This window comes from Podarcis melisellensis, assembly GCF_964234715.1.
Source record: "Podarcis melisellensis genome assembly, chromosome: 3".
Classification (NCBI taxonomy): Eukaryota; Metazoa; Chordata; class Lepidosauria; order Squamata; family Lacertidae; genus Podarcis; species Podarcis melisellensis.
This window is the reverse complement of record NC_138530.1, coordinates 3,203,876-3,215,922: the sequence shown is the minus strand read 5'-3', so window position 1 is coordinate 3,215,922 and position 12,047 is coordinate 3,203,876. Positions and strand designations below refer to the sequence as shown.

General features: G+C 48.3%; 1 protein-coding gene across 1 annotated transcript in view; it reads right to left on the bottom strand.

The window, feature by feature from the left end:
• The window catches only part of ELP3 (elongator acetyltransferase complex subunit 3), a 125,035-nt gene that overhangs the window by 77,541 nt on the left and 35,447 nt on the right, over positions 1-12,047 (bottom strand). The window contains exon 8 of the mRNA XM_081904108.1: positions 3,547-3,708. Within this exon, the coding sequence (XP_081760234.1) occupies positions 3,547-3,708 (162 nt within the window). The remainder of the gene's footprint in view (positions 1-3,546; positions 3,709-12,047) is intronic.

The following is a 12,047-nucleotide window of genomic DNA, read 5'->3' as shown; positions in this document are numbered from 1 at the left end:
ATAATTTATTTGTACCCCGCCCATCTGGCTGGGTTTCCCCAGCCACTCTGGGCGGCTTCCATAGAAACCAGAAAACACAAAAATATCATACATTAAAAACTTCCCTGAACAGGGCTGCCTTAAGATGTCCTCTGAATGTCAAGTAGTTGTTTATCGCTTTGACATCTGATGGGAGGGCGTTCCACAGGGCGGGCGCCACTACCGAAAAGGCCCTCTGCCTGGTTCCCTGTAGCTTTGCTGCTCGCAATGAGGGAACCGCCAGAAGGCCCTCGGCACTGGACCTCAGCGTCCAGGCAGAACGATGGGCGTGGAGACGCTCCTTCAGGTATACTGGGCCGAGGCCGTTTAGGGCTTTAAAGGTCAACACCAACACTTTGAATTGTGCTCGGAAACGTACTGGGAGCCAATGTAGGTCTTTCAAGACCGGTGTTATGTGGTCTCGGCGGCCGCCCCCAGTCACCAGTCTAGCTGCCGCATTCTGGATTAGCTGTAGTTTCCGAGTCACCTTCAAAGGCAGCCCCACGTAGAGCGCATTGCAGTAGTCCAAGCGGGAGATAACTAGAGCCTGCACCACTCTGGCGAGACAGTCCGCGGGCAGGTAGTGACACGTCTCCTGTTTGGGGCCTCTTTCATACTTTCACACTTTCATACCCCGCCCCCGGATGGACACGTGTGGGTGATGGGGCTTGTTCCATTCCACGCTGGTGGGAATGAATGCCTTTGTCCTTCTCACTGTAATACTGCTCCATTGACAGAATTTAACTCTATTGAGTTCCCCAAAACCATAATGGCTATGTTCTGCCTCCACAATTGGAAGCTGCAATGATCCACAACACCAGTTGCTGGAAGCTGCAGAAGATTCGTGGTCATAGACCAGAGGTCAGCAAAACTTTTTCAGCAGGGGGCCGGTCCACTGTCCCTCAGACCTTGTGGGGGGGCCGGACTATATTTTGGGGGGAAAGAAGAAGAACGAATTCCAATGCCCCACAAATAACCCAGAGATGCGTTTTAAATAAAAGCACACATTCAACTCATGTGAAAACAGCAGGCAGACCCCACAAATAACCCAGAGATGCATTTTAAATAAAAGGGCACATTCTACTCATGTAAAAACATGCTGATTCCCAGACTGTCCGCAGGACGGATTTAGAAGGCGACTGGGCTGGATCCAGCCCCCGGCTGGGCCTTAGTTTGCCTACCCATGGCATAGACAGACCTTTCCTCCTCCAAGAATTTGCCCAATCCTCTATGTTGGTGCCCTCCAGTGCCACCTTTGGGAGCGAGTTCCAGAATTTACCTGCGTGCATCTTTACACGTCCTGCATGTCCTGTCCTGGCAAAAGCGCCTGAGCAGGGATGGGGGCAGGGGGCAGCCTGGGGCCGGAAAGAGATGCCTGGAGGGCCGCATCTGATCCCTGGGGCTGAGGTTCTCCACTCCTGCCTCATAGCTTGTGGCACACAATGTAGGCCAGTTCCGTCACTAGGGGTGAGCTCCTTCTTCAATGCTGCCTTTGGCCCACTGATGGCCGCTCAATCAGCTTTTCTAGCAAGGACTCCTTTCTTTCCCAATCAACAGGCTATTATCCAAGAGGAGGGAGTGTTTCCACTTCATCAAACACACTTTATCTCTTTCTTGGACTCTGAGAAAGTGAACAAATCCGCTTCCGTTTTTCTGAACTGCATCTTCCCGGAATACAAAGGACGCGGCGGACACATGCCAATTCCACCCTCCGTGGCGTGGCAGAACTAATCTTGTCCGTTGCCATTCCGCGGAGAGTTTTAGCCCAGGAATTTGGTCAATGTGCAGCAAAAAAACAAACCAAGCTACCTTATCGTTAATTAATTCAGTGTTATTATGACTAACGCCTTCCTGCGTACGTTTTATAATCCTTATTTCCTTTACTTTTGGGGGCTCTGTGGTGGAAAAAAGCTTCAGAAAAGGGCAGCCAAAATCACCATGTGGCTGGACCAGCTCCTGTTATGAGGAAAGGTTGCAATATTTGGGTTTTTCAGGTTAGAGAGATCTCTGGAAGGCTGTCACATGGAAGCTTGTATCCTGCTGTTCCAAAGGGTAGGACCCGAAGCAATGGCTTCAAGTTACAAGAAAGGAGATTCCGACTAAAACTTAAAAAGAACTTTCTATCTATCACCGGTTAAATTTGCAAAAATGTATAAAAACGAAAAGAAAGAGTGTTGGAGATGTGAAACAGAAGGTACGTTTTATCATACGTGGTGGGATTGTAAAAAGGTAAAAGCCTACTGGGAAATGATATACAATGAATTGAAGAAAATGTTGAAAATAACTTTTGTAAAAAAACCCAGAAGCCTTTTTGCGAGGTATTTTAGGCCAAAACATACCAAAAGAAATGAGGACTTTATTTATGTACAGTGGTGCCCCGCAAGACGAACGCCTCGCAAGACGAAAAACCCGCTAGACGAAAGGGTTTTCCGTTTTTCGATGCGCTTTGCAAGACGAATTTCCCTATGGGCTTGCTTCGCAAGACGAAAACGTCTTGCGAATCTTGCGATGTTTTTCGCCCCCCCCTTTTTCTAAGCCGCTAATAGCCTTTTAGCCGCTAAGCCTTTAATAGCCGCTAAGCCGCCAATAGCGCTAAGCCGCTAATAGGGTTGCTTCGCAAGACGAAAAAACCGCTAGACGAAGAGACTCGCAGAACGGATTATTTTCGTCTTGCGAGGCACCACTGTATGCCACTATAGCAGCAATAATGTTGACTGCACAAAATTGGAAGACTGGAGAAATACCAACTAAAGGACAATGGCAAGAGAAGTTGATGAACTATGCAGAACTGGCAAAAACGACCGACAGACAAAGAGAAAAAGACAAGAGAGACTTTGAAAAAGAATGGGAACTATTTATATTATATTTGCAGAAACAAAGAAAGCCAATAGACTTGATGGCAGGATTTAAATAAACATTCACATTACTAGTATTAGAAAATGTTTAGAAAATTGTGAAATAGGGTGGTGTATTCACTTTTATTTTTATCTTTTTAGGCTTGGTGTTATGCCATTAACAACTTTTTCTGTTAGGAGGTAGCAAAGTGGGTGAAAAGAGAGACAAACCAGAAGCGGAAGTTGGGGGAAGCCCTGGAGGGGAGGGAGGGAGGAATATATAGTAAATATTAAGAAATTGAGATGTATGTAATGAATGAAAAAGAAAAATGAATATTTTTTTTCCCTAATAGAACTTTCTGCGGGTAAGAGCTGTGGACTCTCCTTCACTGGAAGTTTCCAAGCAGAGATTGGATGGCCATCTGTCAGGGACTCTTTAGCTGTGATTCCTGCATTGATAGGGGTTGGGCTGAATGACCCTTGGGACCCCTTCCTACTCTATGATTTTTTGTGGGATCACTGGTGCAGCCATGTGTAGCATTTGCTGTGCCTTTGAACTGTGTTTTGCTTGGGTATCACACCAATGTGAGTATTAAAAAGCTTCTGGTAGACCCTGCTACCCGATCTCAAGTTCAGCGAGAAGGAGCAATGATGTCCCCTTTGAAAGCCCCCTTTGCAAGCCCCCTCTCCTTACCTGTTGGTGTCTCTGGCCACATCCTCATAGACACTCTGCACGCCAATCTCCAGCCTTGTGCAGCCATAGGACAACATATCGCTCAAGTGCCGTTTCAGGCAGTAATCTGGCCGGGTCTCTATAGTTATGCCAATGCACTTTGTAAGGCTTCGCTCAGAGTATCTGTGGATTAGAGACAGGGGTTGGGGTTGGGGTTAGGAAGGGATGCAGAAGAGAAAAATATAAGTGAGGTCTCTGCTACATTAAGCCAAGGTGGTTAATATTACAGTCCAAAAAACAAAGAGCCCCCAAACAGGAGACGTGTCACAACTGGCAAGGCTGGCGCTCGTTGTTAACGGTTGGGTTCGCAGCATATGGTTGGCAAATTGTGTTTATGACAATTGTGACGGATCCGCGTTCAGAACCGCCTGATTACAATACAAATCCCCCATCATCTTGGCGCCCTGTAAGCAGACAGCTTTCGCTGACGGACAGGCTGGCAGCCGATCTCACCAGCAGATGGCTGTGGCTTCGGAGAACGTTTTGAAATTCGATCTCATGGAAAGGCTGTGGAGAGGGAGGGTATCTTCTTGGGCATTTTTCTTTTTGAAAAAGATGCCCCTACGTTTGCCGAGGCTGCTTTGTACATCCTGTTCCGCAGAAGAATTAAACGTACTCCGCAGGTCTATTTTTTTCATTTTGGACGTACAAAACAAGATACTGACAGTTAGTGCAAAGACTTCCACCTGCACAGTGGGACTACCACATCCTCTCCATGTACTGTTTTTGGGGGACAGGGTGGGCAGGTGTGGGGGACTCCCTGGTCCTGAATGGGGCAACTGTGCCCCTGAAGGACCAGGTGCGCAGCTTGGGAGTCATTTTGGACTCACAGCTGTCCATGGAGGCGCAGGTCAATTCTGTGTCCAGGGCAGCTGTCTACCAGCTCCATCTGGTACGCAGTATGAGACCCTACCTGCCCTCAGTCTGTCTCACCAGAGTGGTGCATGCTCTGGTTATCTCCCGCTTGGACTACTGCAATGCTCTCTACGTGGGGCTAACTTTGAAGGTGACCCAGAAACTGCAATTAATCCAGAATACGGCAGCTAGACTGGTGACTGGGAGTGGCTGCTGGGACCACATAACACCGGTCCTCAGAGATCTGCATTAGCTCCCAGTATGTTTCCGAGCACAATTCAAAGTGTTGGGGCTGACCTTTCATGCCCTAAATGGCCACAGTCCTGTATACCTGAAGGAGCGTCTCCACCTCCATTCATTCAGCCCGGACACTGAGGTCCAGCTCTGAGGACCTTCTGGCGGTTCCCTCATTGCAAGAAGTGAGGTTACAGGGAACCAAGCAGAGGGCCTTCTCGGTGGTGGCACCCGCCCTGTGGAACACCCTCCCTTCAGATGTGAAGAAAATAAGCAGCTATCTTATCTTTAAAAGACATCTGAAGGCAGCTCTGTTTAGGGAAGTTTTTAATATTTAATGCTGTATTGTTTTTAACACTCGATTGGGAGCCGCCCAGAGTAGCTGGGGAAACTCAGCTAGATGGGTGGGGTATAAATAATAAATTATTGTTGTTGTTGTTGTTGTTGTTGTTGTTGTTGTTGTTGTTGTTGTTGTTGTTGTTGTTGTTGTTGTTGTAATATCTGCTCCAGAGGGCTGGGGAAAGAACAGATTTTGTGGAAGAGGGGAGGGGAAGTCCCACATGGTTCAGTGCAGCCTTCACCAACCTAGAGATCCTCTTGGGTGTTAAGTTCAGCAGAAGGGGCCCTCTTGGCAGTTCCGCTGTGCTCAGAAGTTCAGGGTGCCGATGGCCAGGAATGGGCATTCTCTGTCTTTTGGGTTTCTGAGGTTTTTCCTGTTATTCTGTCTCTCACAGCTACAATAAACCTACCATTAAAAGTATGGACTGGTCATTTCTTCGTCAGAGGGCAAATGGGCAAATTTAGCAGGGGATCAAATACTTTCCCCCCTCACAGTACCCGACACCATCACTCTACAGCTTTTGGTGAAAGCTGAAGACACAGCTCTTTAGCCTGGCCTTTATCACCTGACATGTATACGATGAGATACGATCATCCTTATTGTCATTGTCCCATACAGAACAACGATATTTAAAAATCTACATCAAACATTCACAAACCAACAAGCCTGCTATCCCAGCTATCCCAGCCTGGTTATCCCCTAAAAACTCTGATACCCCATTTTTAAATACAATATACTCCCATAGAGACTCCTTACACTGCGTTTAAAACCAAAATCGCATTTGGGTAGAAACTGTTTCTCGGGGGGCTAGTCCTAGTCTTTATAACCCTGTACCTTCTTCCAGAAGGCAGAAGCTGAAATAGATCATTTCCAGGGTGCGCACTATCATGCGCTATCTCTTCAGCTTTCTTATGGCACCTGGAAATGTAGATTTGATGCAAGGTGGGAAGAGTGCACCCAAGTATTCTCTCCGCAGTCTTTACAACCCTGGACAGCATTGTTCCCCCCCCGATAATGTTAGAAGCAACCCTGTTTTTGTGCCTGGGAAGGCAGCCCATCTGGGAGAAGGAAAGCTCTTTCCTAAACCTCTAAATATCTTTAGGGGGAGGAAAGGCTCAGGAGTGAACCCAACACAAATCCAGGGTCGAGTCCCTAAGGGGGTTGGATGGAGCCTTGTACGCCTCCTTCCAGCAACTCCTGCAGCCAAACTGGTGTCAAATGTCTCGCTCTGCTTTCCTTTGGAACACATCAGAGAGGCCGAGAGGGGGAAGCCCAGGACCTCCACTTTGGTGCTGCTAATGCGACAACAAGCAGCAAGAAGTGTGCATGCACACGAAAACTCATACCAATAACAAACTTAGTTGGTCACTAAGGTGCTACTGGAAGGGATTTTTTTATTTTCTTTCGACTACGGCAGACCAACACGGCTACCTACTTGTAACTAATAAAATAATAATAATAATAATAATAATTTACTTATACCCCACCCTCCCCAGCCAGAGCCGGGCTCAGGGCAGCTAACACAAGGAAAATTACAGTAAAAACATAATGGGGGAAAATGCAAGTTAAAATGCTATTTAAAATGCAGCCTCATTTTAAAAAATAGCTCATAGATCACATGAAGGGAAGGAAACATAAGGGTCAGACTGAGTCCAAACCAAAGGCCAGGCGGAACAGCTCTGTCTTGCAGGCCCCGCGGAGAGAATCAGATCCCGCAGGGCCCTGGTCTCATGAGACAGAGCGTTCCACCAGGCTGGGGCCAGTGTTGAAAAGGCCCTGACTCTGGTTGAAGCTAATCTGACTTCCTTAGGGCCCCGGGCTTCTAGAGTGTTGTTTTATTTATGGACCTTAAGGTCCTCCATAGGGCATACCAGGAGAGGCAGTCCAGCAACCACACAGTTGTTTTAAATTGTTTTAATGCTGTGTTTTGAATCACTGTAACCTACCCAGGGACTTTAGGGTGAAGGGCGGGTAATAACAACCCCCACCGAGTGCCATCCAGCTGTTTTGGACTACAACTCCCATCAGCATCACACAGCCTTATCGGCCAGGGCTGCTGAGAACTGTCGCCCAAAAAGGCTGGAACATACCAGGAGGTTTGTCATTATATGTGCAAACTGAACTATTAGGAACATGCAACCACTTCGCGACAATTTTGGGAATATGACCCACGTATGGTTTAGCTCACTGTAAATCATTTTTAAAATTGCAACCCAGGGAACTCCGATATTCCTCATAAACTTGCCAGGATTACCTCCATGAGAACAATCAGTAATAGAGGTGCTCTACAGACATCTCTTTTTAAGGGAGAGGCACAAAGCCCATCATTTTGCAGTGGCTTTGGGGGAACAGGCCTGCTCTTATCAGACTCGTAATTTTGCTATTTCAGCCGAGTGAGTTCATATTGTACTCTTACGCTTTTAATTGGTTTTTATATTGCCTTCTATAAGTTTCGAAGTCTGCCTCTAGCTGTGTAGGAGGAAAAGTGGAGTCACACGCATGAGATCCATAGGGGAGGGGCCTTCCTTGCACCCCCAAACCCTGCTCCGATGCTGCCAGGTGAATCTTCATTTGAATAGCAAGCTCCAAGTGCTACAAATCCCCATGAAACCCCACTGCAGAAGATCGTGTGCTGTTTGGCCGCCTGGAAAGGAATCCGCTGCTGGGATCTACTAGAAGCAAATGCTAAGATCCTGCTGGAATGTCTTTTCTAAATGCACAGTTTTCTATGTTTGAAAGATAACAATACATAACTTGCATCCTAGTAGCCCCTGGGTACAGAATAAGCAGTCTTCCTCTTTGGCTACCCACCCAACTCTGCAGATCCCCAAAACATCTTAAAGGTAAAGGTAAAGGAACCCCTGACAGTTAAGTCCAGTCGCAAACAACTCTGGGGTTGCGGCGCTCATCTCGCTTTACAGGCTGAGGGAACCGGCGTCTGTCCACAGACAGTTTATCCGGGTCATGTGGCCAGCATGACTAAGCTGCTTCTGGCAAAACCAGAGCAGCACACAGAAATGCCGTTTACCTTCCCGCTGGAGTGGTACCTATTTATTTACAGTCATACCTCGGGTTGAAGTAGCTTTGGGTTGAGTGTTACTTCGGGGTTTCGCTGCTTGTGCATGTGCAGATGCTCAAAATGACGTACGCGCATGTGCAGAAGTGGCGAATCACGACCCACGCAGCTTGCGTTCACTTCAGGATGCAAACGGGGCTCTGGAACGGATCCCGTTCGCATCCAGAGGTACCACTGTACTTGCACTTTTGGGTGTGCTTTCAAACTCCTAGGTTGGCAGGAGCTGGGAGCTCACCTCATCACGGGGATTCGAACCGCCAACTTTCTGATCAGCAAGCCCTAGGCTCTGTGGTTTAGACCACAGCGCCACCTGCGTCTCTTTACCAGGTGTCTTCAGACTTCTCTGCATTTTCTCTTTTCATATGCCCCTTTCTCAGCGGCTCCAAGGAACAAGAAGCCAACAGACCAGCCATCTATACCTGGGTCACTCATTTTTCCCAGCTCAGCCTCCCAGCCACCTTTGAAACTAGGAAGCTCAATTCTTGCTCAGTCTCCGTATCCAAGGGGTACACAGTCCAGAAGCACTGGGTTAGAACTCCGGATCCACTTCAGATTGAGGACTGTACTCATAAGAACTAAAACCTCCCAGAATTTTGCAAGCATCCTGCATCCCCCCCCAGAACAGGCCTCCCCCTACAGCACCACATCTCCAGCAATTGTCTGAGGTCGTGAGACCTAGGGCAGTGCTTCTCAACCTGTGGGTCCCCAGATGTTGTTGGACTACAACTCCCATCATCCCTGAGCTCTGGCCTTGCTAGCTGGGGGTGATGGGAGTTGTAGTCCAACAACATCTGGGGATGCTGAATAGTATTTTTTGTGGCAGGGATCACCCAACATTTTTAGATCCTGGGCACATTTGTTGTGAGAATGCAAAGCCTCCTCCGGTCACTTTTGATCCCCTCCCGTAGATCGCTACTCCCAAGAGTGAAAAGGATGAACACACATACTTCACGTTTCCAAAGGATCTGGGTAAATGTCAGAGAGTTGGAAGAGGAAGTGGGGAAGAGTATTGCTCTTCCAACTTCAGCTCTGTGTACTTTTTCCAAGGGAGAGAAAGGTAACCAGCTCAAGACCAAGGGCTCAGAGACTACATGGATGCTTGGAGAGGTAGGATGGCCACCTATGAGGGCAACTTTAGCTGTGATTCCTGCACTGCAGGGGGTTGGACTAGATGATCTTTGGAGGGCCCTTCCAACTATGATTCTATTCAACACTCCAGATAGCCCCATCCCATCCTTTCTCTCTTTTCCACAGCCACCGCCACCCGCTGCCTACTCTTTCTCCTCCATGAGATCCAAAACACAGGCTTTCAGCTTCAGCCAAGATCCAGCCTTGCAAGACAGAAGCAGGTTCCAGATGTCTTTCTGTTTTCAGCGAATGAATGATTGAGCGCTAACCTTCAACCGATGACTAATACACCGTGCGTGCACACACCCCAACTAGGCGGCTGGAGGCAAAGGGTAATGTTATTGGATTCGAGTCTAATCATATTACTTTGAAGTTGTAGGAGAGGTACTTTAGGAGGAAGAACACAATTAAGGGCTCCAAAACGACACAAAATGTTTTTTATATATATATTATTATTCATGCATTAATCATAATACCACTTTCAGGCATCCATCTACTCGCCGCTGAAACACTGCATTGCAGTAACTGGTTTGTCGGAATAACGCTATGCAGCAGGTTACAGCTGGAAGAAATTAACTTAGCAGGACTGCACTGGTGGATATTACTGCTGGGCTGCCCCCACCCCAAATAAGCTGTTGCGTACCTTTGATGTTTTCCTAGACTTGGACTACCAACCAGATCTGTTTTTGAGGGGCACGTTTGGACTGGTATCCCACTCTATCCCTTTGACTCCAGACAGGAAATTGGAGAGTCAGTATGGTGTACTATGCTGTGCTATGACCTGAAAGACCATGGTTTTGGGTTTTCCCCCAACCCTCCAGCACAGATTTGGGAATAGTGTGGGCAGAGGGAGGAGAGGAATTCCTGTTGCACCCGTGGGAATCTTTGTGGTGACTTCTGCCAGCGCAGTGGGTTGGCTGAATGCAGCCCAAGGAGTTTGAAGCATCACCCCCACTGCTCAGGCAACGACTGTTAACAAGCATGAGTCAAAACGTGGCCACTGAACAGCTCCCACAGTGAGCACATTCCTAGCAAAGTTTCCAAAGGTTCTTCTAGGTATCCTGACATCCTAAAGCTGTGTTCTTCAACTTTGGGTTCCCAGGTGGTGTCAGACTACAACCCCATCTCCCACAACGAATGAGACAAGATGATGAGAGTTATAGTCCAACAACATCTGGGGACTCTCAAGTTGAGGAATAAGCTTCCTTCACCTGCTGCCCTCCAGACAATGTGGACTACAACTCCCATCGTCCACAGCTAGATTAGCCAATGGGACAGGATGATGGGAGTTGTAGTCCCAACAACATCTGGGGAGCTAAGGTTGAAGAACAATGTCCTACATTACTTCACACAGTTGAGTACCAACACTCGATATGTAGGAACATGGGTGGCGCTGTGGGTTAAACCACAGAGCCTAGGACTTGCCGATCAGAGGGTCGGCGGTTCGAATCCCCACGACGGAATGAGCTCCCATCGCTCGGTCCCTGCTCCTGCCAACCTAGCAGTTCGAAAGCACGTCAAAGTGCAAGTAGATAAATAGGTACCACTCCAACGGGAAGGTAAACGGCGTTTCCGTGTGCTGCTCTGGTTCGCCAGAAGCGGCTTAGTCATGCTGGCCACATGACCTGGAAGCTGTACGCCAGCTCCCTCGGCCAATAAAGCGAGATGAGCGGCGCAACACCAGACTCGGACACGACTGGACCTAATGGTCAGGGTTCCCTTTACCCTTTACCTTTACCTACTCAATATGTAGTATGGCTGGCCAAGCCAGGACACTGGGAATCTGTGGTGATGCCACTGCCCGGGGCTGGAACACAAGGACCCATAGAGGCTAACAAATGTATTGCCGTGTAAGCATTTGTCAGGCGACTTAGGCTGAATGTAGTGTATTTACGGTGACACACGCCTCTGCTGAACCGGCCCCCTCCTCTCCCTTTGGCAGCTTTGTCTGCATCTCAGGGTGTTCTTGTGAAGATAAAGAAATCGAAAAGATCTTTCCGGCGCTGAAAGGAGCTGCCAGAACTATGAATACAGAAAGCCGCTCTTAAGGTTAGCTGGTTAATGACTGAATTGGACAAAGGAGGGACGGCTGACAGAATAGCTGAACTCGCTTTTGTCATGCAGGCAATCGACAGAGAAGTAAAAGAAAGGATTCTGGTGGGCTTCCCAAAGCCATAAGGCACCAGCATTATCAGAGTCCAAGGACACACTTCCCAGGCAGGCATAAATGTTTAAGGTACCATGCAAAGCAGGACTGGAGAGGAGCTGTGGCCTGGAGAGCCCTGGAAGGGCACATTTGGCCCATGGTCCTGAGGTTGCCCACCCCTCAAGTAAAAGAATGTACAGTGGTACCTCTGGATGCGATCGGGATCCGTTTCGGAGCCCTGTTCACATCCTGAAGTGAACGCAACCCGCATCTGCGCATGCGGAGATTCGCTGCTTCTGCGCGTGACGTCCTTTTGAGCATCGGCGCATGCGTGAGCGGCAAAACCTGGAAGTAACGCATTCCGTTACTTCCAAGTGGCCGTGGAGCGTAACCTGAAAACGCTCAACCTGAAGCACATTTAACCTGAGCTATGACTGTACCACAAACATTTGGCATCTACAGTGGTGCCTCACAAGACGAAAAGAATCCGTTCCGCGAGTCTCTTCGTCTTGCGGTTTTTTCGTCTTGCGAAGCAAGCCCATTAGCGGCTTAGCGGATTAGCGCTATCAGCGGCTTAGCGGGCTTAGCGGATCAGCTGTTAAGCGGCTTAGCGGATCAGCTGTTTAGCGGCTTAGCGGCTCAGCTGTTAAGCGGCTTAGCGGCTCAGCTGTTAAGCGGCTTAG